We start from the raw sequence: 27,572 nt of genomic DNA, 5'->3' as shown, positions 1-27,572 counted from the left end.
TAAAAATAGAGAAATGCTAAGATATCCTAGAGAATTTAACCGAAAAAATGAAGATCCAGTTAACATGTAAACATCTTCCAACCAAATATTAATTAAGATCAATAGTTATTTTTATGTTTAAAAGCTTTCACAATTATTTCCAAAAATAACTATTTATTAAAAATATAATTTAATTTTTATTTTCAATGATTACAAAAATAATATTAAAATAAACATTACAATAAGTAAGAAAAATAAGTATAAGTTAGAACAAACATAATAAAAAAAATATTTCTATGTATTGGAGATAAAAAATAATTATTTAACTGTTAATTAATTTAAACTTTTCAAAGTGGTTTTATTTTTCCAATTTTCGCCTTTGTAATCATCCACATTCCACACAGATTTGGCCAAGGAAATTATGGTCGTGAAGTCCATTTAAAAGACACCCATTGTTGTCAAAGCATTGATGAAACAAAACACAGTGAAAATCAAGGTAAATCCGACGAGATGTGAGTCCTCTGTAAAGAGGGTAAGTTTGGAAAGAAAAAAAAAGGATAAAAAGTTAAATTAATTAAATATTTAATCTTATCAGTAAAGTTATTGATGATAGTTTGGATCCCCTTAAAGAAACTTGTGAATGAAAAAACTTAATTAAGAGAGAGATTTTTGATATAGAGATTAATTATCAATAATCCAGATCTTTATAAAATAATTCGTTCGGAGGATTATTTGATTTCTTGTCGTCTGATGATATAGCATTTCTCTGATGAAGTGCGTTTCTTGGTGCTTGGTATAAAGCGCAAGCGTTTTTGGGTTCGGGAAAAGAAGGAATGAAGAGAAGGGTCTAGAACAACACAACACTACGGATTGAATATTGAATTAAACGACGCTCATGGCTACGGTGCCGGAGAAGAAAGCGAAGGAAGCATTCTTCGACGACGAATTCGCTCTGGCCGTTGATCTCTACTCTGAAGCCATACGATTGGATCCCAACGACGCAAATCTCTTCGCGGACAGAGCCCAAGCCCATATCAAACTCAACGCTTTCACTGAAGCCGTTTCCGATGCCAACAAAGCCATCCAATTAAACCCTTCCTTGTCCAAGGCCTATCTTCGTAAAGGCACCGCTTGTATCAAACTCGAAGAATATCACACCGCCAAGGTAGCGCTTCAAAACGGTGCTGCTTTTGCCCAAGATGATTCACGATTCGCCAACTTGATTCAACAATGTGATCGCTTCATTGAAGCAGGTTAGGTCACTAAACGTCCTCGTTTCTTGTTTAGGTTTCAATGCAGTGACACTTAGCAATTAATCAGATTTTGGTCTGTTAGATAGTAGCTACTGAAGTCTGAAATTCATTTAGAATGTGTTTGGATGAGAAATTTTAAATTCTAAGAATTTCAAATATTTCAATTGAAATTTTTTATTTTAAAATTTTTGTGTTTTGATAAAATAAAATTGTGAGGGTGAAAAGAAATGAATGTAAAGAGAAGAGAATATATAGTTGATGGGCTTCCAAAGAGAAAAATGGTAAAAAAATGGTGATGCAGCATAGGGAGTGACGGGAGACCGTGACACGACGGCGTATACCACCATACTCGATCACAACATTCAGTTAACGACACAAGACATGGCCCGGCCCCAGCGAGCACCTCTGTCGCGTGATGGGCAGCCACACCTGCTCCCTTACTAGCGGGTGCAGTTTTATGTGTTCCCCTACACTCGCATCCGATTGACCCTTCCCGAGCTCAGAGGTGTTTCTTAAAGAAGAAAATCATCGGCATGAGAGAAGGGTCGTGAGTTCGAAAACGAGATTTCGGGAACTTTCAGCTGTAAGAGAAGATGAAGGTTATAAAGGAAATACATGAAAGTTTTGGAAGGTTCTTCTATCAAGAAGAAAATTTCAATTTCTCACCTTTTAGAAGGAAATTAAAATTCAACATTTTTAGTTATTTAAAATTCTGTTTTAAAATTTCAAAAATTTAAATTTTTCATAAAAAAAATCCAAATAATGAATTTTAGATTAAAGAAATTTAAATTATCTGATAAATTACTTTCCTCGGTTAAAATTCTCTATCCAAACATACTCTTATGTATTGTATGGCTTAATGAAAAATTATGCTTCTCGTGCTTTCTTGAATTTCATTTACCAGAGGAATCAAGTGGCCTTACTAGCACCTTATCATCAAATGGGTCCATAACATCTGTACCGTCTGGTAATGGTTCCCATTTCAGCAATAGAAATGATGGGATGACTAAAGAAGCTGAAGGAGACAGTTTGGTATCCCAAAAGAATGAAGCCACACTAAAAAGACCAAAATACAGGTTCTCACTCTTGTCTTTCTTCTTTAATCCTTGCTGTTATGTCTTATCGTATTAAATTTTGTACAAGAAGGTATAACCAGCTTCACAACTCCCGTGGTTTTTAATTTTTTTACCTACAATTCCCCTGGAGATGGTTGATAGGAAACATTAAGTAGAACATTTAAAATGATAATTTATGATTTATAATCATATTACTAGGTTCATGTATTGATTAAGCTTATTATCAGATCATCAAAAAGCTTTTAATCAAAACCTTCCTGGGATAGCTTTTCTTTTTAATGATTACTTCCTCCAAAACAAAGGGCTTATCAGATATGCACTAGGGGGGTCGCTTTACCCTTGGGATACAATTTGTTGATATGTCATGTGACAATGTTAAAAACTTAAGTTGAATTTGGTTTATTTTTTTGGTATGTGTGTCTCTCTTTGTTGTATGTATGCATATTTCTATTTGTGTATATATATATATATATGTGTGTGTGTGTGTCAAAATTGCCTCCTCAACTAACCTGTTGATCATGCTTAACCAGGCATGAATACTACCAGAAGCCAGAAGAAGTGGTTGTGACACTATTTGCAAAAGGAATATCAGCAAGCGATGTAGTTGTTGACTTCGGTGAACAGATGGTAGGTTTATATAATGGGTGCTTCATTTTTCCCTTTACTTACTCTTGCTTGATTTCTTCATGTTTTACATATATAACTCTCCAGATAACTTGAAGTTCTTTAACATTACAGCTTAGTGTTACTATTGACGTTCCTGGCCAAGATGCCTATCATTACCAACCTCGATTGTTTGGGAAGGTAACTGATTTATACTGTCCATGCTTGGTCATATGCTATCTTATTGAATATAGCATACAATAGGATACTGTTCACTTGTCCGTGCTTGGTGATGTACTATCTTTTTGAATATCGCATACAATAGATACTATTTTCTGTCAGTATAGTGACAGAAAGATGCTGCTTTGTCTACCTTGAGCTTGCTTGCCTATTTCACCATCATGCAGACATTGGATGCATAATAAGCAAAACATTTTTTTTGCTTGGTGGGTCTGAGGGGTCTTTATTAATTCCTCCTTTTTTTTTAAGATATCCTGTATTGGGACACTTCAATTATAGAATTTTAAGGGATTCATTTGGAATGAATTGGTGTAGAATTCCTTTAACTGACAAATGGCAACTTAAAATATCCAAATTCATTATTAATTTATTAGTGACTTAACCTTCTTTTTCCTTCTGCACGAGCAAAACAGATCATTCCCAACAACTGCAGAGTTGAGGTGTTGTCAACCAAAATTGAAATCCATCTTGCAAAAGCTGAAGCTATTAATTGGGCATCTCTGGAATATGGCAAGGATATGCTTCCCCCAATAATAAATAGGCCGATAGGTGAGATGACTATTTATTTAGTTTATCCTTTTTTGTGATTCTGTTAGGATCCAATTGCAAGGTATGGGACTTGAGTCCCATCTTGGAAGTATGAGATTATAGTGTGAGGTTTATAAGGCCTTGTGCTCTCCAACTACAACAACTAGCTTTTGTGGTGTGGTTCTCTCAAGGTTCTTATCAGTTGGTACCTTTTCCCATGTCTCTTAGCTGCAAAAGAGTGGCACAGGTGGTGGCAACGGCATTATTGTGTTCCCCCAGGACTAGTAACAAAGGCTAGTGCACAGCCAACCCGCATGGGCTCAGTGGCTGTGGAGTGCGGTGGGATGTTAAGATCCAATTGCAAGGTATGGGACTTGAGTCCCACAAGTATGGCATTTTTGTGTGGGATTTATAAGGTCTTGGGCTCTCCAACTACAACAGCTAGCTTTTGTGGTGTAGTTCTCCCTAGGTTCATATACCTTTGATAGTTGCCTTAATTGCTAATTGAATAAATGAAAATGTAACTTGCTGCTATTACTTTCCTGATGGCGAGCTTACTCTCAATGTGTATATATGCAGTTCAATCTGAAAGGTCTGCATATCCATCATCAAAACCGAGGACAAGAGATTGGGATAAGTTGGAAGCTCAAGTGAAAAAAGAGGTTTGCCAGCTCCCATTCCCCCTCCCCCCCTCCCTTTGGGATAATTTAAGCTTAATATTAACTTTGTGTACTTGTTTGTGTGTACATCAACAAAATATTTTTATGTCAGCAAAATCGGCCAATTATGGCAATGTCTTTGCTGACATGATTGTGTTTTTACTGATGTGGGTTACCTTTCTGACATTGAGATGGTGCGTGTGTCTCAATTCCTTAACAGCAGTGAGAGTCGATATTGTTGGCATGCTGAGGGATGGGTGTAGTGTTTGCATTAATTTGAAATATTCAGGATTTTAAAATGGACACAGGACCAGATAAATTTTGGTTGAACTGCTGGAGGACCTGAATTGTAAACCTACATGATATGTTTATAATAAAAAATTCAAAGAGTATACATCAAGATCAAACAGAATCTGTACCTCACTACCTCATAATTTTGTGGAACATGTCTAAAAAATATTGATGAAAATGTGGTCTGCCTTTCAGGAGAAAGAAGAAAAGCTTGATGGTGATGCTGCTTTGAGTAAATTGTTCCGTGATATTTACCAAAATGCAGATGAGGACATGAGGAGAGCAATGAGCAAGTCTTTCGTAAGATATCCATTCTTTGCTTGCTTTGAAATTCATGCGTTTTATTTCTGCTAAGTATTCTTAGTTTTTGAAATCATTAAAATTTGCCCCATTTTCCTTTTTTTAATTGCACGCTTTTTTTTAGTTGGAGTCAAATGGAACAGTGCTATCAACTGATTGGAAAGAAGTGGGATCAAAGAAGGTGGAAGGCAGTGCTCCAGAAGGTATGGAGTTGAAAAAATGGGAGTATTGATTCGGTACTTAAATATGCATTTAAGCTTATGCTTGTGAGAGTTCAAGTTCGTCTCCTCCCAACTCCTGCCAACAAATAAATGCAAAAAGAAAAAGAAATTCTGTAAACTCGTTATTATTTTGTGTTGGAGAAAGTAATTAGCTGGGAGAATGACCTAATTTGCTTTTGCTGTGGAAGTGGATTTTATTTTGTTGGTGTATGTTGATAATGCTAAACATGAGGAAAATCGGGTTTTTATTTTTTGTGAATCACATATTGGAAATATTAAGTATGAAGATCAGCTTAAACAAAGATGCTCTCTACAAGTTCAACATTAGTTGAGTCAGACTGAGATTTTCAAAATTTCAGGAATTTTTTAGACTAACTTGATTGTTTACTCTAGAGGTGACAGGAAAAAGTATTCCAGTTCTTGGTCCACTTGTGGATTCTAATGACCAATCATCTCAATCTATTGTTTCTGGTTAAATCCCGGTTAAGGGAGGAAACAACTGTCTTAGTCATTTCAAGTTTTTCAACTAGCACAAAGCCACCCACGATTTTCCATCTGAAGTGAGTGAAAGTCCTTCTAGCTAGCTCCATTCTCACTCCTCAAGACATTCCCGCAATGAGTGAATAGACATTGTTAATGATGGAGCTTCGTTAGTATTCTTGGTTCAGCGATGTATATCCTTCCCATACAAGTAGGAGGGGGAAAGGGCACTGAGTGTCAATAATTACTTGATCAATGTTTATATATTGACCGTCAACAGAAGCAATCTAACGGATGGACCAACTGTTACTTTTTACAATTAAAGGAACCAAAAGTCTCAATTAAGGTTGACCAGTGAATTTATCAAACTAAATAACTAAAATTATAATTTAATCCTAAGAAAAAAATATCAAGAGTTGTCACTTTCAAAAATGATTTACCTAATAATCATCCTTGAATGCAAATAAAATTATCATTCGCATCTAATAGTGGTGAAATTAAAATTGTTTTACGATAATAATTAATTTTCAATAAAACATACTCTTCGAGTGGTATTAACTCTCCTTCATTTGCTATCTCAACACCATAATTTAATTCTTCATATAATCTTTCATTTGCATTAATTTTAGTAGAATAATTTTTCATTCTTAAATATAAGATTTTTAAAAATGATTATTGTTCTAGGCATCCAACGCCCAGATGAATCCAAAATATCTCAATCCATGTCATCCTTATAAGCAAACAGATCCAACAATTTACCCTTGATAAAAAAAAAATCTTATATCTGCCTGAAGCCATGAACTATGTCTACAATGCACAATATCAAACACCTAAAAAATATCATAACGACTAGTGAAAATCATGGAAATCAAATAATTACCAGGGTTATGTGGTTACGTGTAAAGAATCAACCAAGCATATATAAGAAAAACTAATCCATCTAAGGTATGCAACACCATCAAGCACATACCTTAGTTGATATGAAATTATTCTAACTTAATTAAAATTTTCAAATTTATGTCCTGAGTATACAATTATATTAAATATTTAAAAAAAAAATTTGTTATTCACAATAATTATATCCAACTCAAACAAGATTATTTTCAATATATCTATGATCTAGACAAGAAATCCAAGATGCATACATCATTATTCAATTTTACTTACATCTTAATTCTTACCCTCACTAACCTGAATATCAATCTTTTGAAGTGTCCCTTTTTTGTAAGAATTCAAGAAACACAACAAAGTGCATGATCTCTACCCTATTGACTAGTGAAGTACATTAATGTTATTGAAAATAATATTCGTAAAATATTATTGAAAATAGAACATAATATTATTGAAAATAATATTCAAAAAATCATATAGCCTTTAAGTATTTTTATATAGTTTTAATAAAAAAATTATCAACAAATGTTTGTTAGTTTTATTAAAAATGTCAACCGAGGGATTCGAATCCGTGATGTCTCTCTCTCATCATTTTCCAATCATTGGGTCAAGCTTAGATTTCCAAGATAAAATTATCTCTAAATATTTCATTTTTCCCTCCCACTACCCTAAACCATTACTATTTATTTTGTAGAACTTCAACCAATCCCACCACTCTCGATGGGGTTTTGTCTGAATAATTTCAAAGAACAAATGAAAACCATGAGACTTCCATAAAAAATAAGAATAAAAAACCTTGGATATGTCCGTCTGGTTATAGTCAAAATATATATTGTGACTAGATAACTGTATTTACAGCCTATGCAGAAATGTGCAAGTGGAGCCATGCAGAAATGTTATCTACTGGAAGAACGATTATGAGCATTTGCATTTCTATTGTTTGCAATAAGCACATCCAGTTGGGTCGTGGCGGGTTGCAAAGAGGAAATACCAGTCCGTCGGACGGGTTGTGGACCTGGTGGCTTTGAATTTTGACCTTGTGTTGGCGTAATTATTCGCTGTGCAATAGACTCATCGTAAAGCTGACTTAAATCTAGACTTCCACGCATTCGTCCAGTGGGAGTCCAATTCTGTTCTGATTGCGGACTGAATAATTCTTCAGGCCTAGAAACTGACTGTGCTGTATTTCCTCTTTGCTCTCCTGTTAACCCCTGGAAAGGTGTGCCTGCTACAGTACTTAGATTTTGAACCGAAACAGATTGCGTCCATCTGGCAGGTTGGTTAGGAACCATACCCCTATGAGTAGTAGCTCCAGCTGTCGGAACATTCCTAGCATGGGAACTACCTTGTCTGGCAGCCAGTGCACCACCCCTGGCTGCTACCTGAAAATTCCCAGATTGTGGAACACTTTGCTGGATGTGGGACCACTGGGTATTAGATGATGTTGATGGGGGTGGCCAGCGATTCAAAGCTTGCTGCAGATGCGAATTTCTAAATTCAGAAAACACATTTGCTCTGTATTGATTCTGCGGTTGAGTTGGCACTGACGTATTTATAAGAGGTACCCGATTCTGATTTCAATGAAAAGTAAAGGGTAAGTACAATACACACAAAGTAACCCATAAAAGTAAGGCTCTTCTAATGATTTTCAACTTCACAGTGAAAGAAATAAATTACAGGCATCAATGACTATTACATTATAAGAAATGAAGATTAACAAACCAATATAATGTATACTAGGACATACTCAAATCTCCAAAGGTTCCCCCTGACCATCTATATAATTTCTTTGAAAACATAAATCAATATCATAGTTTCGTTCTTTCATGAAACCAATTTTCTTACTACCAATTGACCTTTTTCTAAGATAAATTTTAACAGACTTTTCTTGATTTCTCAATGGTATATATATGATTTCAAGATTGGGTACACTTGTTTTAAGATGAAGAACATCTTAATCTTATCACTTATAAGTCTAGAATCTCAAGGTTGCAAATTAATTTTTTTTTTGTAAGGAGTTTTGATAAAAGAGCTTGCAGTTGATCCATGAGAGAATCTGTCTGATTACATAACGGAGTTAACGACATGAGCATGTTAATATAGATATGTGGTCACACAAAAACTGATATGATATGGAATGATCATATTCGAGGAAATATTGGTGTGACACCTATCAAGGAAAAGATGATAGAAATTCAAAAATTTGTTAAGGTGATTTGGATATTACAAAGTATGTCACTGATAGCACCGGTGATCAAATGATTTTTAACCTAGGAAAAGGGGTAAAGGGAGATCAAGAAAAACATTGGAAAAAATTATTAAAATAAATCTCATAATAAATAATATCCCTGAGAATTTGGTTTTTAACCGAATCCAATGGTATCATGTAATTCATGTGATTGACCTTTACCTAATGGGATGATTATTGTTATTTTGGAAACAATTTTTTACACAATGTAAGTTCAGCACATCTCTTTTATGTTAAGGTACCACAAGATATCAACACTGAAAGTTAAGGAACAACATAACATAGAACAGCAGGTTGTCACTACGGTACAGAGTAATAATATAGTACTAACAAACCAAACCTGGGTTGCAGTGTGATGCTGAAATGCAGGTGAATTTACACCTGAGACCTGAGGCGGATTCACTGGAGTTCGAGAAAAATGTTGTTGTCTTTCCGTATCACTTAGTATGGCATTCAAAGTATCTACAGAGGCAGGGTTGGACAAAGAAATATGAGGAGCAGCAGAGGAATTGCTAGGTAGCAAGGAACTATTCAAATTAGTTATTGAATTTTCCTGTGGTCCCAATGCCTGAGATTGAACTGGGAGGGCCTGAACAGCTACCGGAGTCCTATGAATATGTCTTGGCGCTGAGGATGACCTACCATACTCGTTAACTGAATTCATATGATTCATCTGCATCTGCAAGTTGCTTGGTCCCGAAAATTGATTATGCATGGCAGAATTAACAACAGGGTTATTGTCACGACCTGCAGATTCCTGACTAAATGCAGGAGAAACAGTATCGGGCAGAACAGGTAGCTCGGAGTTACCAACTGTTGGGGTATCAGAACTACTACGGCCAATATAAACTCCAGTCCAAAAGTCATCCGTTTGAGCGGCAACATTTTGATTAACACCAGTAGAGTTCATACCCAAGGAAGTTAAATTTGGGGAGACAAAATGACTATGAATAGATGCCGGGGGAGGTTTTCTTTCTACAATATCACAAGAGCCCACTGTATCCAAACCATCATCATCTTTAGTGAGGTCAACAGTACTAGGAGGGCAAGTAGATTCTTGTGGTTGAGTTTGTTCTTTTTCACAATTGGGTGCCTTCTTCTGCATCTTATCCACATCATGATCCTTTTCCAAGACTGCCTTCCATGATCCATTAGCAAAGACAATCACTTCCGTAATGTTCTCACCAACATTTTTCAGGATCTTTATTTAAAAAGAAAAATATAATAAGAGATTTTTATTTTTCACTTCCTTTCCTGTTCAACCTTTCATTAATCCCTAGGGTCAATTTGGTGTAACCTTAAAATTCAGAAGTGTGTGGTGGTTGTATGAAATTAATACAAAAAACTATAAACCAAATTTTTCACTCCCAATCTTAAGGTAATACCAATAACCAAACTGACTCTAGGTGTGAGATGATAAATAACAATACTCAATTGAAGGATTGAAGTAAATCAACTTGCCTCAACCATGTTTCGGTCAAGACGAATATCAGCATAACAGACATTCTGAATGCATCTAGGGCAGCGCCAGGATGGCCTTTTTGAATTTATATTAATGAAGTTGTCAAAGTCAAAACACTACAGTAACGAGAGAAGACAAATGTCAGGCAGAAGGGATGAAACAGATGAGGATTATATAAACATACACATACAACCACACCACAGACAGACTTATAGCAATTAAACACGTCATAAAATTTTCACTTTATCATGAGAAGGTATGATTCTAGATACATTTAAGCAAATTTTACTATTTTAGTACTTTTATCCATACTAAATACCAGAGAGAGAAAGGCATAAGTTGCAGCGACAATTTGCTGCACATTAAGTGATGCTAATGCAGGAATAGTCACCTGGAAATGTTTGCATGAATGCCCTTTAACAGGAGTCTTGATACGTGTAAAGCTGTTTTGCACAGATAAAACACAAGACCATCAACTTTTATCAAAAACAACATTAAGAAAACAGAAGGACAATTATAAAAAAATTGAAAATCCAATGTACTTTATAGATAATTGAACAAATTATCTTAAGCATAATTTCTGCAGAGAAAGCATTCCAGTAAAAAGGAAATAAGCCGCAAAATAAGTGTAACTGAAGAGTGATAGAGAAACCATACTTGCAAAACAAAGAAAACTTCAAAAGATGATAGCTAATGGCTTAATGCTAAAAATCAATGTTAAAATTTTAAATTACAAGAATTGTATGAAACGGTAGTTAACAACTTATATGTACAATTAGATTGTCGCTCACAGAAGGCATATGTGAAAGTACACAAACTAACAATTATCAAGCAATGAAGATTCATATCAGGAAGAACCAATTATCAAGCATCCAACAATATAGTAGACTAGTGGTGGCCAAAAATAAGGTCAGAATTAGAAAGTAATACATTAAAATAAAATATGAGGTAAAAAATATTAAGGTTTTGGGACAAGAAAATATAAATATAATATTCATTATAATGGTTATTTGATAGCAAACATCATTAGGAAAATAGAAATCAGGATAAAAAATTCACAATAAAATATTTTTAATATTTTAGATTTATTAATTAATTTCATAGATATTCTATTAAGTACTTTGTACATGACAGCCACATAATCATTGTTCATTCATATCTAACTGTAGCCCAATAGAGAAAGGTACCGGAAGTGAAAATAAGGCATAAGTTCCATTAAAGGTACCAGAAATGAATAAACTATATAATTAATAATTTAATATTAGAAATCAGCTAATTAAAGAGGACTTGTTACCTCTGACTTTCTACAATGAACACATAAAGTAGTTCTAACTACAATTCCAACACAAACATAGCCAAAGGAAACTCAATTTAACCAAACTCATTATTAGACCATCAACATATTAATTGTGAAAAGACACAAAGGATAACAGCAAAAATGACTAATTCACTCATTCTTCAAATTCAAGGTCAGCCAAGGGCAAAAATTTCTAATGGACTAGATCCAGAGACAGTGAGAGACTAAAATGGATCTCTAATAACAAATACCATCTATGATTACTACTATGCAACCAACAAAGCAAAGGAATCAAAAGAAAGATAAAGTTATCACTGATCAATGTCATGAACAGAGAAAATCACAACACACCTTATTGGACAATTAAGTGAAATCCGTGAAGCCCCCTCAATAATATCTGAATCTATATAAAGGCAAAAAGATAATGAATTATCAACAGTGGATTAATATAAAAAACAAAAAGACGTAGGGTTTTTTTTAGGGTACAGTTCATCCTAAATATCCAAATTATACCTAAATCAACAGATGTAACAGCAGGCTGAAGATAATCTTGAAGAACTGGATCCTCAAGCAAAGGTGTAACACTCATATAGGCAACAAGTACAACATAACGACCTTCACAATGATAATGGTTATAATACAGTAAGATGCATATATTGAAAGCTACTAGGATGACAGGGAAGAACAGTAGTTTTAAATACTTACCATTGAACTGACCCACAGCTTGAAGAAGATTTGTCCCAAATTTAAGCATACCAGTCACATTAGTTGGCACCTGTGCTCCAGGATCCTGATTAACAAAATGACAGATAGAAGTTGATGCCACACCCAAGAAAAAAGTCCAAACCAAATGTTTAAGAATGTATGAGCAAATATACAACAGACCATTTGAACATTAGTCCTATTGAGTACTCCTTTTCCATTGAGGAGAAAACTACAACATATACAATAAAAGTCAGTCAGCATCAATGCAGAACCTGCCCACACATTTAATAAAGCAACCATACTTCACTTGCTGAGGACTTATGAGGCATGCGGGTGTCTCAATGTTATCTGTTTGTGCCACCAATAAAAACTGCAGTTGAAGTATGCAATATGACTTAGAACAAAAACCAAAAAGAGAAAAAAAAAATCCATTATATACTACTATTGATGCGCCAAAGAAAATAGATAGTGATTGGAGGTACAAAAGAACCTAAAATATGCTAAACCTTAGATCAAATAATGAAGCAAGCAACATCTTCAAATATTATTTACAACACTACCCCCCAAGCTAGTGAATGGATGTCAATCATTCTCATATTGCAAGTAAGCTGCTAAAATCACCTAGTAGGCAGGCCCTAAGTTAAAACTAGGAGAAAGTGTCACACAACGGTTTGCAAAAGGGAGAGTTGTGCAAATATACCAAACCCATTGCAAATAATTTCTTCGAATAAGGCAGTACGTTTGGTGAAGAATAGGAAGATCATTAGGGTTCAAAGGTGCTATTGAAGCGGGATGGTCTTGGCCTACCATATGAAGGCTCATAGGTACAGACAAAGGTGCCAATGGTGGCTGATGCTCTGGGGCCTGAGCAGAAGCAAAAAATGGGCATAACGAAGGTGCCAATTGTTTCAATGAAAGCAGCAAATAGAGGGCACAATGAAGGTGCCAAATGATGCAATAAAGACCGTGAATAGAGGACACAATGAAGGTGTCAAATGCTGCAAGAAAGATAGTGAACAGAAGGTACAATATAAGTGTCAAATGCTGCAATTAAGGCAGCGAATAGAGGGCACAACAAAGGCGCCAAATGCAGAAATAAAGGCAACTAAGAGGGCTGCAATGAAGGTGACTAGGGTTTTTTCGCAGAAGCAGAGTCCCTAGATTAGGAACTTTGCTACCAAGTTTAAAACAGAAGATAATAAGCTTTGATACCATCTTGAAATATGACGGGAGAAGAAAATGAGTTTATAAAATATTATTTGATGATTCCCCAAAGATACAAGCTCTAACATGAATATATATGATAATCCTAACAAATAAAAATCAAGTCACACAAACCATGTTTAACAAAACAAGTCAATTCTTACAATTTTGTCTTTAAGAACTTCACTCTTGGTAATATGAAAATCAACCGCAGAAGCTCCATATCCAGGCTGCATTGCAGGTAAAATAATATTAAATATGTTCTCAGCAAGAAATAAGAACCAAATCGACAAATCACAAGGAACCACCTGGGCTTCAATCGATGCAAGTATAGGACCCAATTTAAATTTAGGATAGAATCTGAAAGAAAATCCACATGTAGGCAAATTATTACTATTACAGGTAAAATAAAGTGATAAATTCAAATGCACTATTTCTTATAGGTCCTTTCGTTTTTCCAAGTTGTGATTCTTGTCTATGGTGATAGTTGCAACTACCATGATATAAAAAACACACAAAGCAAAAGAGTGTTGTCTATATTAGAAAAAGAAAAGAAAAGATGTAGTTGAAGTTGAAGATATGTAGAAGAAGTTCATAGGACCCTACTTCTGCATTATTGTTGATATTACAGTACTGCAAGATCTAGGTCTGACATTTATAGTCCCCAAACTGCTGTAGACCTTTCCGATCTACACTAGGAAAAGACGATGGTAAGAAAACAAGACAATTAGAAGCCACCATATAGCAAAGAAGAAAATCTAACATATAAGCAAACCTCATCAGCAATACTAACAAGTTCTTCAGATTCTTTGGTTTGGAACCATCCAATTTCACAAGCATTCTACAATAATGAAAATTGTCAGTAGGAAATCCAAAACTGTATAAATGTCATGGTGCATAACATCTGGATGTTTATAGAGAAACATATTATAGGTACGCACAAAAGAGCTATAAATCCAATGTCACATTTTGCTCATAGTGATATAGATGAGTCGTGATATAAGAACCAAAAATCTTCAAGAACTAAAAAAGCATTCAGATTCAGATATCTGCATAAACTTCACGATTTGATAGTTTCAACACAATCATTATTCTTGCCAAAATAAAAGAGCATAATGTAGTGTGTTACAATTCCTGAAAAAATTTACCAAGTAATAGCTAATGAATGTTTGAAAGTTAATGATAGCGATGAGCAACAACATGGAAAAATGAACTTACCTTTATAGATATCAGCAATACCATCATAGCTGCTTGCGAACATTCATCATTTTTTAGTTGACATATCTACATGGGAAGGGGGGAAAAGTAAAAGCCTCAAACATACATGCACATCATAATTAAAAAAATAAATAAATAAAAATACGATGAAACTTGTTCCACACAGAATGCAATGGGAATCACCTGTTTCACGAGTAGTGGCAGATCATGAGCCTTGGGTGGAGTTTCGCCATTGGCAAGTGCATAATCAATGCCTCTGTAAAATGTAAAAAGTAAACCTAGTAAGTAAAAAGCGCAGCACATTAAATATATAAGATGGTGGGAGAAGATTAATTAGAAAGTACGAACCGAGAGAGCGAGAGGCAGAGGTTGTAAAATTCGTGAGGCTCGCCTCGGTTGCCAGGTTGAGCAATCCAAGCCAAACGGTCAGCAACTTTGTTGATTCTGAACATGTTCACCACTGACGGCGACGTATCCGACGGAAGTGTCAACGCCGGCGAACTGTTGTTCATTTGCACTCTCACTCGAACAAGACTTCCGTCCGTCGTCGTTTTCTTCGCCAACACAAGTGAGGGTTTCAATTTTGCCTCGTTATAAACCTTAGTAAATGCTCAACACTGTTTAGTTTAGTGGTAGGAACTTGGAAGGACGGGTCAATTCGGATCGGGTTTCGGGTACGAAAACAAAAATCACAGATATGTGCCTCTTCTCTTCTACTACAAAATCCATTCGGGTTCTGTAAGTTGAACCCGTACCCGATTTGATTAGTCTCGGATTGCCTACGTCAGAAATACCTTTGATCCGCGAAATCAGTCAAGTAAATCTATTTTTGTCTTGGGTTGGAGTTAGATTGGTTAACATGTGTCAAATTGACGAAATAGGCCAAACTAATTTTACAAACTTTTTTCGAAATGGGATTTATTTTGAAAGTAATTATGAAGCTAAACATGACATTTCGTCAATGGAATTGGCAAAAAAGGACATGGCATTTCGTTGGTGAAATAGGCATTCATCACGTCCACACCACAGTAGCGTTGGTTTCGTTGGTGGTATTAGAGGTTAGGTTGTAGGTGAGAGTTTCATTGTTGACCTGACGCACATGGAGTGGCCAAACAAAAAAATATATATACTAAAATTAAAAAAGATTTTACAAAAAAAAGGAAAAAATATATACTAAAATTAAAAAGAATTTTATAAAGAAAAGAAAAATATATACTAAAATTAAAATATTAACATAATAAATGAGAATTAATTTTCCTGAATATAAATGAAAAGAAAAAATATCAACTCTCATTTTTATTATGTAATTATTTAAAATTAATTTAATTATTATGTAATTAAAAAGAAAAAAAATTAATGGATTATCCCTCATTTATTATGTAATTATTTAAAAAGAAAGAAGAGAAAATAAATGGAAAGAAAAAATATGTAATTATTTAAAATTAATTTGGTTAATGTTTTTTAAGAAAAAATATATTATTTAAGAAAAAAATATGAAGTTCCATTAATCAAATTAATTTTAAATAATTACATAATAAAAATGAGAGTTGTTTATCAAAAGCTAGGTTCTTAGTATAGGCTGCTTTGTATATATTATTATTGTTGCAAAGGTTAATTTTCACAAACTTGTTTCAAATGTTGTAATTTAAATATAGGTGTACAAAACACCATCATTCTTTGCTCACTGTACAGCATCTGAGGCAACAATAGCAAGCAAGTTCTATATTTATATCTCTGTTTTTGCGCGTGCTTATGTAGGACGACTTTATGCCATAGCATGCCGCGTCTGTTATTATTTTTCTTAGGCGTGAACTTCTACTCTGCTTAGTGCGGGAGTGACTTGCAGTAGTGTGGTGCCCCATGTGTGGGTAATTTGGTCCTTACGTATTGATTAGAGATTAAAGATTGGAGATGTGACCTAAACTTTTAGTAGAAAGCACAATGAAATTCATTCTAGATGAAAAGTGTAAATTAGTATAAGCGAGTTAAATTCGAAAGATATGATTTGAGAAATTGAACGTGGCTTAAACTATAAACCTTCATCCTTTATTTAATTATAATCTTTCATGACCACGATTATCAAAACTTGAAAATATATTACTTCATCTGATCAAAATTTTAACAATACACACGAAGTAGAAAGATTATATATATATATACGTAATGAAAAAGTGTCAAGTAAACATTTGATCGAGGAGTAAGACGAGTGCCATGGCAAAGGCAGGATCAAAGCCAGGGTGCACAATCAACTGAAAAATCTCTATCCCAAAAGAGACACTTTTGGCGTTAGCTTCCTTCCTCTTGATTTCAGCCACGACCCTTCCGCACTCATCCAACACCTTACACGTTCGATGTGCGTAGGAACCCTCTATGGTAAACGCCGCACACCGTTTATCTGAATGTGAAGAAGCTCCACGGTACACGTAGGCCTGAACGTTGGTGTTGCCATGTAAAATATTCACATGCTTCCTTACACAACAAATTGGAGTCTTTGATGACTTAGACAAGTTACTACTCCTCCTCCTAGTCCTCGTACGCATGTTATTAATATTGTTCCCCACTTCCCCTTCATACACAAACCAGCTATCTAACAATCCAAGCCTCTGCACATCGTCAACCATAAACTATATATTACTTCTCGTTATGTAGATAGGTGTGTATATATATATTTTTATATAAACAAATTAAAAAGAAAGAAGAAAAAGTAATGGAGTGATAAAAGATAACATAAAGAATATATAATGAAGAGATAGATATACCCTGCGGCGGCACATGGTGAGGATAGATTTTCCTGAGGCATCCATGAGAGTGACTTCGTTGGGTCGACCAATATAATTGTCGACACGATACACCAAATTTCCATAAGAATCAATCACCGTGAATCCATTGCAACTCATTAGCAAGGATTTTCTCCAAACTGTTAGGGATGTGTACAACTTTTCTGCTGCCTTCTTTTTCTCCTCATCATCATGCTCACGCTCTTGTTCCTCGTGCACCGCTCTTGACAGCGATTTGAGCCTTGGAAACACTCTCATCTCTCTTTCTCTCGGTCTGATCTTAATGGAATCCACACTCTCTTATTTTCTAGTTTCTACCTTGCTAGCTAGATTCTCTGTCTTAAGTTTAAACGGGGCCAAGGGACATATTTATATACTATATTATTTACACTGACAACGTACGTCTTGAAAATAGAGATAATAAAAGAATGCTTTAGTTGGTTTCCAATTCTGCTGCTACCAACATGGGTGACAATATGACATGTTGACATACCAACCCTTAATAGCACACACACTCTTTCTTGGATGAGCACGTATTATTGTATAGGGCCAGGACGTTGATGTGTCATTTAAAGGCACATTATTATTATTACTTTCTTTTTTCTTTTTTGGGGTTTTATCCCAACATTTTATTCAATAATAGTATAAACTTAACAGATTTCATTTAATATTAACGTGGTTTGATATATATTTAAAATTATGTAAAGTTCAAACATGTTTACATAGTGCCTAGACTGGAATCCTCTTGAGTTGGAAATTAGCTGCATGTTCATGCAGTTTGTTTATTTGGTAGTGTTAATTTGTTTAGATTATTGCTTCGTAAACTCCTTTTTAACATGTGAGATTTCTTGAAGAATTTTAAAAGCAATCTTCTACGTATCTACTAGCTAGTATCTTTTTTTAGTTTTGCAAGAAAAGGCGAATTGAAAAGATATTTCGAGAGATCCAAGAAGAAAAGTATTGACATTGAAATTCTTCAAGTAACAGAAACAGATGTTGGGGAAAGGCGACGCGTGGCTAATTTGCATTAAAGGTCGATCTAGAAGGATTCCAAAACTCTACTACTATACATTTTTTATTCAAGCAGATCTGGGCTGCTTATTTTCCTATAGTTACGTCTATACACAGACTACTACATGCAGATTAATTCTTGAGAAAGAACAGGAAGCCAACAAGTGAGCGACATTCCAGAGGGAGGACACACTAGTGACTACTAATGGGTAGAGAGAGTCATCAAAAGAAAATTTGATATTGGTAAAGGAAAATATTAACAGATATTTTTGGGATATTATTGTTTAAAAAAATAGAAATGGCCTACCAGCCAGTGGTGTGGCCTTTCAATTGGTCAAGCAGCTGAAACTTGCATCTGGTCTGTGGTCATATGGTGCGTGCTGCCATTAAAAGCATAGGAGACTAATTGGTTTGACCAAAAACAGTGAGGGGACCTCATTGATATAAATTATGTTTAATTATACCTAATTTTTTTCTGTTTCTTTTGTGTATCTTGATTTTACAAAGTTAATTGAGCTTTTTTATTTTTTCTAAAAATAAACAAAATTTGTTTCATTGGTAATTTTCTCTTACCAATTAAAACCATCAAAAACTCATTTTTCCTTTAATTTTTTACAACTCACCTACTAAATATCAAAGTTAATCTAAAATAAAACTAAAAAAAGTGGGATACCAATCTTTTTATTGATTTAATTAATACACCGATCTTCTTCTTTTTTTTAATTCAAGTGGATGAAAATAAGGCTAGATTGTATCTTCCAGTGGGAACCACATAAAAAGATCCAATAAGATAATTTCCTTGAAATTGGATGCCAGTCCCATGCATGGGAAGCTGAGGGTGGTGGCCAACATGAGCATGCATGCTAGCTAAGAAGTAAGAATGATAGCTAGTATTATATTTCTTTTTATCATTAATAATACTAATTAATAGTGCTTTATTTGAAGATTAAGCTTGGTAAGATTAGATATGGAGAGGAGGTGATGTGATGTAGATAGGAAATCTAATGTCCTGTACCACACATCATCATCTGCAGTCACTTGTGTGGACTTGTCCTCAGATTTCAAACATGGTTTTTCTCTCTTTTTGTGGTAGCCAGAGCTTTCCAACCGACCCTTGCCGCATTTGGTTACGCTTTTATGCCTATTGCCTAGTCTCACGCACAAGTCTTTTTCCCAGCCCCGTCATCTCCCCAAAAGGATTAGATATAGTTTCAGATATGTGTTAATTATTAATTACCAATTGTATCAGTAGACATGCATGGGTTCTTAAAATAATCCCCAGAAATTGCTAATTTAATTTACATATTATACAAGATAAATGTTAATAATACGCTCTTTTTATTTATTAAAGTTCATTAAAAATTATAAAAATATAAATAAAATTAATTAAATATAAAGTAAAGCTGATTATTAATAAATTTCAAGTAATATAGAAAGTGTACTGGCAACATTTTTCTATTGTACATTTGTACAAATATGACAATAATCTTGTTTGTTTGCTATGCTGGCAAAAGAGTGTATTTTTCCTTGATTGTTTTTGTGGTCGTTTGGCTTTTAAACTCTGCACTTTAATTTGCTATCCTCCCATAATTAAGGATCCACGGATACCACAAACTGAAACGGTGGTCACCAGTAGGCCAGGTTGGTCAGATGGGAGGTTGAATTCAAGAAAAAGATATTCAACATGGCCCGAAGAAGGTCAAAAAACTCCTAATCTAGTTATTAACTGGAGATTGGTAGGGATATTTGGTGCTCATTTGATAAATACGCATGATTATTATTTTTTAATTACTATATTACACCTTTTAATGTAACACTTATAAATAATATTAATTCAGTACACATAAATTTCAATAATTTGAATTAATTTTATTACTCGATTTTAAATTATTCTATTTAGGGACTGACATGAGCACTATATACCACCATGCAGGAGGACACGTGACCCTATTACTACATGCAAAAGATAGTAATTTTAGTGGGTCCTGCTTAGATAATAGATATCCATCGCTGCCAATAGTTTGTAAACGTCGACCACGTGCCTGAGGACCAACTAGATTTTGGAATTCTGTGATGATAATAACCCTTGTTGATAAGTCCATCATTTTTTTCTTTCATTTTATTTGTCATTTAAAATAATAAATATATTTTAAAAATATTAATAAACTATATCGGTTTTTAGAATAAAATAATTTTATTTCACTGAAATATTTTTTCAAGGTATCCAATTACACTATTTCATTTTTATTGACAAAGCAATTGGCGGTGTTTCCTAGAAAGAATCTCTTAATTTTTGTTGTTGCGTCCATCATCCAAGAACTCCTCCAAAATGTTTGCATTAACATGAATCTATACTTGAGTTCAAAAAATTTTGTTGATTATTTTTAAGTGTTACACCTACATTGGTGATATTTAATTTTTAAATATTATTAAATTTAGCTCTCAAATAACACAATTTTATATATGAATATAATATTTGTGTGGATTATGGGGTTAAAATGTGGCTAGACACTTCAATTTTATAAGGATAGTTAATTTTGGTGATAGTGAATTAGCGATCAAGAAACTGAAGAAGATTTGCTAAAAATAAATGTTTCATTGAATTGAAAATTTTAAATCTTTAAACAAACAGTAAAAAAAAGTTTAAAAATTAAAAATCAAAGGGAAATAAAATGAAAAGTAACTTATATTGGATACAGATTCACAGCATTCCTCTTCCTTTTTATACTGAAAAAAGTGGCCCACACAACATTCCTGTTCCTTTTTCATAATGGGCTTCAGTCATTCCAGAGTAACAGCCCAAAACAATTGAGGGCACATGAACCCCCTACGACTAACCACATACCTTTAGATTTCGGACCCAATTAAATCTTTAGGCTGAAAAAATAGAAAAATGTTATTTAACTCTCCGATTCTACTAGCATACCTCCTTTTGTGCTTTTCTTTTTCCTTCTGAAATTGTCTTTTCCCGGAAACTACGTTCCCAGAACTATTTGGGTAACCACATTCCAGAATTTTTGGAAGTATACGTCCTACAGGAAATAATTTTCTGGAAGCTAATTTTGTGAAATGCAACGATGGTGGTGCATGATTGATGGAGTGTGACGGTGTTGGATGGATATCATTAATGACGTTGGCAATAAACAACACATGTAGGCTAGATCTTAGCTGCTTTTGTTGGTGTAGTTTGGTGGTGGATGTTCATGCAAGCAAATTGCCATGGCTGACTTGATTTGCGGTGATGATGGTCCTAAAATGCACATTGTAAAAGATGGGAGCGAAATCAAGATAAAATAATCATGTGGTTTCTTGTATCAATTTTTTGTTGTTTCATTTGTTTATGTTCATCTTTTACCATCTGGGAGGGTCTCAGTTCTGGTGATCTCATATGCTGATCTGCTTATGCCCACGTCACATAAAGGAAGCTCACAAACGAGTCTTTGCAGCCTAAGCGCATGGTATAATTTTCGACATTCTCTTATGTGGTCTCAAGGCTGTTTCCTCGGCACCGTATGGAGACCGTCAAACTATGTCCATGAGACTCTTATCATGATATTGCTATTTCTATGCATATCCTTGTGGATTATGTATATTACTTTCTGGGAGGAAAAACGTCAAAAAAGGCTGAAGGGAGGTACAGTTAACAAATTTGAGATGTATACATAATAATATCCCAAAAAAAAAACACCACCACTACATTAGACAGCCTCTGCGTCTAGCTTTTACTTTCTGCACCTCCCATTTAGCTTCTTGCAACCTCCAAATTTTGAATATCTCTAAAATATCCTTTTCAGGTTATAACTTTCCTCCTCCTCCCTATTTCTCCTAAAGGACTTCACACCTCCTTGACCTATTCTCTGCAACTTCACACTAAAGGTGTCTTGTCTCCATCTACTCCACGCCGAAGAAGTCATTGCAGTAAAAGTCATCTCCAGTTGGGTTTTATTCCTTATCGTGACAAACATTGGTGTTTTTTTACATATTGGCTGCTTTCATTCATCTCCACAGCTTTGAAGTTGGGTCAAGGTTGGGAGTTTTCAATTTTTCCAAAGTTTTTTTTTGGACTACGCATTCTGGAAGTATAATAGTGCCAAAATGTTCCGAAATGGGTATTCCAGATCTCTATTATAACTAAAATGGAATGAGTGTCCCGTAATTATAATCAGTCTATGGAATAGCCTCTCCGAAAAACAAGGAAATACCATCCAGAAAATGTTATATACCTTCAAATTGGTCATTCCATAATGTAAATAGCAATTCTGGAAGGTATTTTCACATTTTGTGGAACTAATTATAAGTCTATGAAGGCCAATTTTGTCCACTCATATTAACTAGGGGTGCAGGAAGCAAAACGGGTTGTACAGAAAGCAAAAGGAAGAAAAGAAAAAAATAATATTTTTTAAACAATTAAATGTGATGTATAAGGAGTATGAATGTAATATTTTTTAAGGAGTATAAGATGTTAGTGCAGGCATAGAAAAAATAGAAGAAAAAAATTATGTAATTTCCCAAAACCTTTGTATGATACTCAAAGGAATTTTATCCGAAAACTAACCTTACAGTAATGTTATTTGGAGATATCACGTAAAAAAAAAATTAATGTAGGTTGGTTTTGATACAGACTTGCGTTTACAAAGTATGCACACTAAAAAAAAAAAACTAACCAGGATTTTATGCTCCAATTATCCAAATCAGACAAAATTCAACAATGATCAACATAAAATATAAGTATCTCACTGATATGGTTTTGTTACGTATGAAACGTTTGATTTTTGAATAATACCCAAATCCAATCACACCCGGTGTAGTCTATGGCTCTATGCAAAGATGCAGTAACCAATTTTCAAAAAACAATATGAAATAACTAAATGCCCAGTGCTCGTTCGGCCACGAGTCCCACGACAACTTTTGAATGAATAATGAATTTTTCTTTAAACTCCATTACGTCAAAGAAATTTCTATTATTTGATTCTCTTATTTTCAATGAATGGACTTTAATTATTTAAAATTTTCATGATGATCCCTTCTTCATTCATGTGCACCCATTTCTTTTGAGCCAAAAAATTACTTATGATTTGTTATAAAGCTCTTCTTCCAACACTTTAGTGCAATTATATACACAAAATTTGAATTAGACAAGATTGATTGAGTTAGAACAAGTCAAAATCAATTGTTCCACATGCTTGACATTAAATTTAAGTATGTTTAAAAGTTCAAATATGATTAATAAAGTTATATATTATAAATAGTGAATTAGATGTACTAAATTACACAGTTAATCTTTTTATCTTATTCATTTTTTATCCAGTTTGATTCCTTATTTTTCAAAAATTCTATGCTACCTATAAGCAATTCTTATTGAGGATAGGAGTTGGTGAACAATTGACTTGAAACTTGGAAGTTTGTGGAAGTCTGGGCTTTATACGTAATTGTCTTCTAGAAGAAGCCCACTTATTCACGAATCCCACCTTCTCTGATTTTCTTTTATTAAGCAAGTGGCGTGAAGTTAAGACATGATAGTTTTTTTTTTCTCCTCGTAGTGGCTAGAGAATTAATGAATTAAAAGTATTTTTTAGAAGTAATGAATTAAAAGTTAAGAAATAGCGTAAGACATATGATTAATTGTTAATTTAGAAATATGAATAAACTACAAAAGTATGCAATAAATGTTATCCCATTTTAGATTCATCATACAAAAGAAGCTTCTAGAACTAATTATAAGTCTATGCTCTTGTTTTGTTTTGTGGACAGGCTACTCCTATTAGTTGAAATCAATTTCAAACGAAGTTTCCCCTGGTCGGCAGCACAAACATATTCTTGAATTGAAATTCTAAGAAAGCTTGATGGAAGCGAGAGAAGAAAAAAAAGTAACTGCATATTGAAAAAAACATGCCATGAACATGACCTTTCCAAGTTTTATTTTTTAAATTAACAAGATAATCAATGCATTTATTGCATATTGACATCTGATAATCCTTCAACAGTGGTTAATTTCAAAATTGTCTTTTCAATATCAGTGAAGAATCAAGATTGGACACTAACAAACAATACACATACGTATACTACAAGGTGATTGCCTCTATTCAGCTATTCTCCCCTGCTTCGGGTGTGAAAAGGTTTTCTGTTTTGTTTTAATTCTTCGGTTAGCCATTTGTATGTAAAATTTAGAAAATGCCAAAACATGCAGAGTACATTGACAATTCGAAGATTTCGACATACAATTTATCTCCACTGATTAAAAGAATAAAGAAAGAGTGCTACCCTGTTTCTGTTTTTTACTTACATTATGTTCTTTGTTCTCCCATTCGTTATTTGACTTATTTCATCGTATAATTTACTCATATGTAAGTTGACAACTCGTGGTCTATGCGTGTTTCTACAAAGCAACTCGTGGTCTACGTCTACCAATGTTACTTTAGTGTATACAGTTAACTGTTTAATCAGTTAACATGGTAGAAGGTAAATTAGATATTGAATCATTGTATAAAAATATATTTATAAACTGATTATCTTATAAAGAAGTCAAGATATTGATGCAATATTGGTCCCCCCGGGCCTCCCCACTTTCTGTTTACTGAAGTTGATGTTATTATTGCTTTACTATGGTTACATCATATTCAAAGAAAAATCAAATTTAGGTCTATGATTTGAATGCAACATGTTAGATAGGTGATCTCATCCCATTCCATCACAAACAGTTAACAAGGGTTAAGCAAAATGCCGGATTCACAAATGCACCTTCGACACATACCCCACTATAAATTCGCATCGCACCAAACCCCATGCTGACACAGATTGTTGGCCGTGTGGTTTACTCGTTTGTTTTCTATCATTGATATATACACAGGAAAATACGTGAATAGAAATTCAGAAGTTTGGTGAACTTCCTGAAGTCATTATGCTCATTCTCCCAATCAATTGCGCATGGGATCTTCTCACATAAATAAAAATTACCCCCCCAGTGTGATTCATTCTGGTAATGAAAAACTCGTGTATGGCGTCAAACAACTGTAAATGGGGTGGATTTTTTTCTCTCCATATTTTGTTCTAATTTATAGTGAAGTGGTTGGTGAATGATATTTTTCAAACGACTTCATTTTTCTTATACTCTTTTCCTTCTTCTCCTTGCTCCGTGTTGATTTTCTGCCAAAGAGAAATTAAAGAGAAGTCTTATGTTACAAGTTATATACTTAATTTACTTGGACATATTTTCGAAGGTTTCATATTTAATTTCAAAGTCAAAAGGAAACATATCAACAGTAATCACTCGGTTCTTTTGTTTATTAATTTATTTTAGAGTTTAATTTTATGCTTTGTATGACTAATCAGAAATTATAATAAAATATTTTACGGTAACAACTAATCAAAAATTCATTATTCATTAATATAATTTTTTAAAGTAATTATTATAAAAATTAAAAAACTTATCGTGTATAATAATTAGATAATAATATAAAAATCTTTAGTATAATACATTCCCTATCTACTCTTTAATTATTTTAAACTAAACTGACCATATTAATTCAATTTGACCGCATGCTTAGCCATATGTAAGTGGCTTCAATTATCATATATGGCACATTTTTCTTATAGCAGTTGTTAGATATTTGCCACAAATATATTGGCATTATAAGGGATACACATCCACTTCTTTTTTCCGTCACGTGTGTGGTTTCGGTGGCTGTGAAGCGGAAGAATCATAATATCTATTAACTAGTATCAATATATTATATAATTTCAATTATAATGTTCCAAACATTTAATATTCTGTCAAAAACATTAAAGATATCAAATTATTAATAACTAAAAAATATTTCATGAAAATGAATGTGATGCATATGTTTTATTTAAAATTTGCCCCTACGCATATCTCTTTGTTCCGCCTTGAATCTTGATAAATGATTTCGTTCATTTCATTCTAATCGAGTTTGCTGTCATATATTTAACATATTTCTTTATATTATAAATTTAAATATTCACCTTTTAGAGTAATATTAATAATATTCTTCTTCTAACTTTAGTTATGTGTCCTAATTTTCGTTTTAGAATAGACTTTTTCTGAGTGCTGTAAAAAAAAAGACGTTTTCTTAGTTTTTATTTATTACAGATCAGTATTTATTAATCAGTTCATTAATAAAAAATAGTTAATTTCTTTAATTATATTTTTCAATTAATTATTATTAGGCATAACGAGGCCTTTATAAACTATAAATAAAACATATATCTTTTTAGTAACTAATCAAAATTTAAATTTTTAAAGAATTTTAAGCCAAATTTTGTTATACTTTAATTTATTTGTTTATCATTAATATACTACTTTTATTAATTATTATTTTTTTATCCGTGAAAATTAAACATGATATCAAGAATATATAACACTTACACACTCTATTTAAATAATTGAAATAAACCTCTTAGTATTAATTAATTAGTGATTTAAATAATAGTTTAATTACACTTCTCCGAAAAAAAATATAGTTAATTTATACTGCAATTTAAATAAATGGATTGCACATGCATCCATTTCCCATCACTTTTAAAAGTCATTCTTTTCGCATGTCTAAAATATTGACAAATTGTTATTCTTAGGACAAGCTGTCCAATCCATCGTCTCCGTTTTTATTTTTTCTGCTTTACCCTCACATTACGCTAAAGCAACGAACAAGAATGGGAATCATACTATGCGCGGCTCTTACCCAGCCACGTATTCAGTTGCTTGCAAATTAGTTACCGACCCCCACAGTTACGAAAAGTAACTACTGCTATATATTCTACTTTGACTGAAGCCAAGACGGGTATAACACCAGTTGAAGTTTTTCTTTGTGATTTGATAGAGTATACGATCGAGTTGAAGTTTTCTATTTTAATATCCTGTTTCATTTGATTTGATAAGGTAACTAACTACCCACCTCTATAGGTACGTCAGTCAATTATGACGAGATCATGGGTTAAATAACAAACAACTTTATTTGTTATTAGAGTGACTCTAACGTGCTTGTCGTCGTCCAAGTGGAATTTCTTGGTTAGGACTACCCTTTCCAACTATAAACATCCAGTTTTGAAACCACCAAACAAGAGGAGAGATTTTTTTAAATCAGCAAAAGTATATTATTAAAAGAGAAGGGTACCA

General features: G+C 33.6%; 3 protein-coding genes across 3 annotated transcripts; 1 reads left to right on the top strand and 2 right to left on the bottom strand.

The window, feature by feature from the left end:
* The first annotated feature begins 447 nt into the window (after positions 1-447).
* Positions 448-5,452, top strand: LOC100784022 (protein SGT1 homolog A). The gene is made up of 8 exons (XM_003538229.5): positions 448-1,232; positions 2,137-2,308; positions 2,839-2,935; positions 3,047-3,112; positions 3,565-3,700; positions 4,259-4,341; positions 4,825-4,929; positions 5,054-5,452. Exons 1-8 carry the CDS (start codon positions 875-877, stop codon positions 5,159-5,161), a joined length of 1,125 nt encoding a protein of 374 aa, XP_003538277.1. The 5' UTR covers positions 448-874; the 3' UTR covers positions 5,162-5,452.
* Positions 5,453-7,297: 1,845 nt separating this feature from the next.
* LOC100784204 (E4 SUMO-protein ligase PIAL2) lies at positions 7,298-15,262 on the bottom strand. Its single transcript, XM_003538642.5, has 16 exons — positions 15,003-15,262; positions 14,838-14,910; positions 14,655-14,720; positions 14,212-14,277; positions 14,043-14,125; positions 13,745-13,796; positions 13,601-13,666; positions 12,536-12,603; positions 12,414-12,462; positions 12,234-12,318; positions 12,042-12,143; positions 11,880-11,931; positions 10,623-10,674; positions 10,231-10,347; positions 9,110-9,970; positions 7,298-8,092 (listed from the first exon to the last, which is right to left on the bottom strand). The coding sequence occupies exons 1-16, from the start codon at positions 15,164-15,166 to the stop codon at positions 7,418-7,420; spliced, it is 2,631 nt and encodes an 876-aa protein (XP_003538690.1). The 5' UTR covers positions 15,167-15,262; the 3' UTR covers positions 7,298-7,417.
* A 1,346-nt stretch (positions 15,263-16,608) lies between these two features.
* LOC100779188 (protein LURP-one-related 17) lies at positions 16,609-17,959 on the bottom strand. Its single transcript, XM_003538222.5, has 2 exons — positions 17,414-17,959; positions 16,609-17,257 (listed from the first exon to the last, which is right to left on the bottom strand). The coding sequence occupies exons 1-2, from the start codon at positions 17,687-17,689 to the stop codon at positions 16,829-16,831; spliced, it is 705 nt and encodes a 234-aa protein (XP_003538270.1). The 5' UTR covers positions 17,690-17,959; the 3' UTR covers positions 16,609-16,828.
* Between the last annotated feature and the right edge of the window lie 9,613 nt (positions 17,960-27,572).

The sequence above is a fragment of the Glycine max genome, chromosome 11 (assembly GCF_000004515.6).
Source record: "Glycine max cultivar Williams 82 chromosome 11, Glycine_max_v4.0, whole genome shotgun sequence".
In the NCBI taxonomy this organism is placed as follows: Eukaryota; Viridiplantae; Streptophyta; class Magnoliopsida; order Fabales; family Fabaceae; genus Glycine; species Glycine max.
This window is presented reverse-complemented; position numbering and strand designations above follow the sequence as displayed.

Excerpts from the sequence above, each read along its gene's own strand:
- LOC100779188 (XM_003538222.5), bottom strand. The coding sequence starts at position 17,689 with ATGAGAGTGTTTCCAAGGCTCAAATCGCTGTCAAGAGCGGTGCACGAG. Across the intron at positions 17,258-17,413 it reads TCACCATGTGCCGCCGCAGG|AGGCTTGGATTGTTAGATAG; the intron begins GTATATCTATCT and ends GACGATGTGCAG.
- LOC100784204 (XM_003538642.5), bottom strand. The coding sequence starts at position 15,166 with ATGAACAACAGTTCGCCGGCGTTGACACTTCCGTCGGATACGTCGCCG. Across the intron at positions 12,319-12,413 it reads ATAGGACTAATGTTCAAATG|GATCCTGGAGCACAGGTGCC; the intron begins GTCTGTTGTATA and ends TTTGTTAATCAG. Across the intron at positions 9,971-10,230 it reads TTGACCGAAACATGGTTGAG|ATCCTGAAAAATGTTGGTGA; the intron begins GCAAGTTGATTT and ends TTTTAAATAAAG.
- LOC100784022 (XM_003538229.5), top strand. The coding sequence starts at position 875 with ATGGCTACGGTGCCGGAGAAGAAAGCGAAGGAAGCATTCTTCGACGAC. Across the intron at positions 2,309-2,838 it reads CTAAAAAGACCAAAATACAG|GCATGAATACTACCAGAAGC; the intron begins GTTCTCACTCTT and ends ATGCTTAACCAG. Across the intron at positions 4,342-4,824 it reads AAGCTCAAGTGAAAAAAGAG|GAGAAAGAAGAAAAGCTTGA; the intron begins GTTTGCCAGCTC and ends TCTGCCTTTCAG.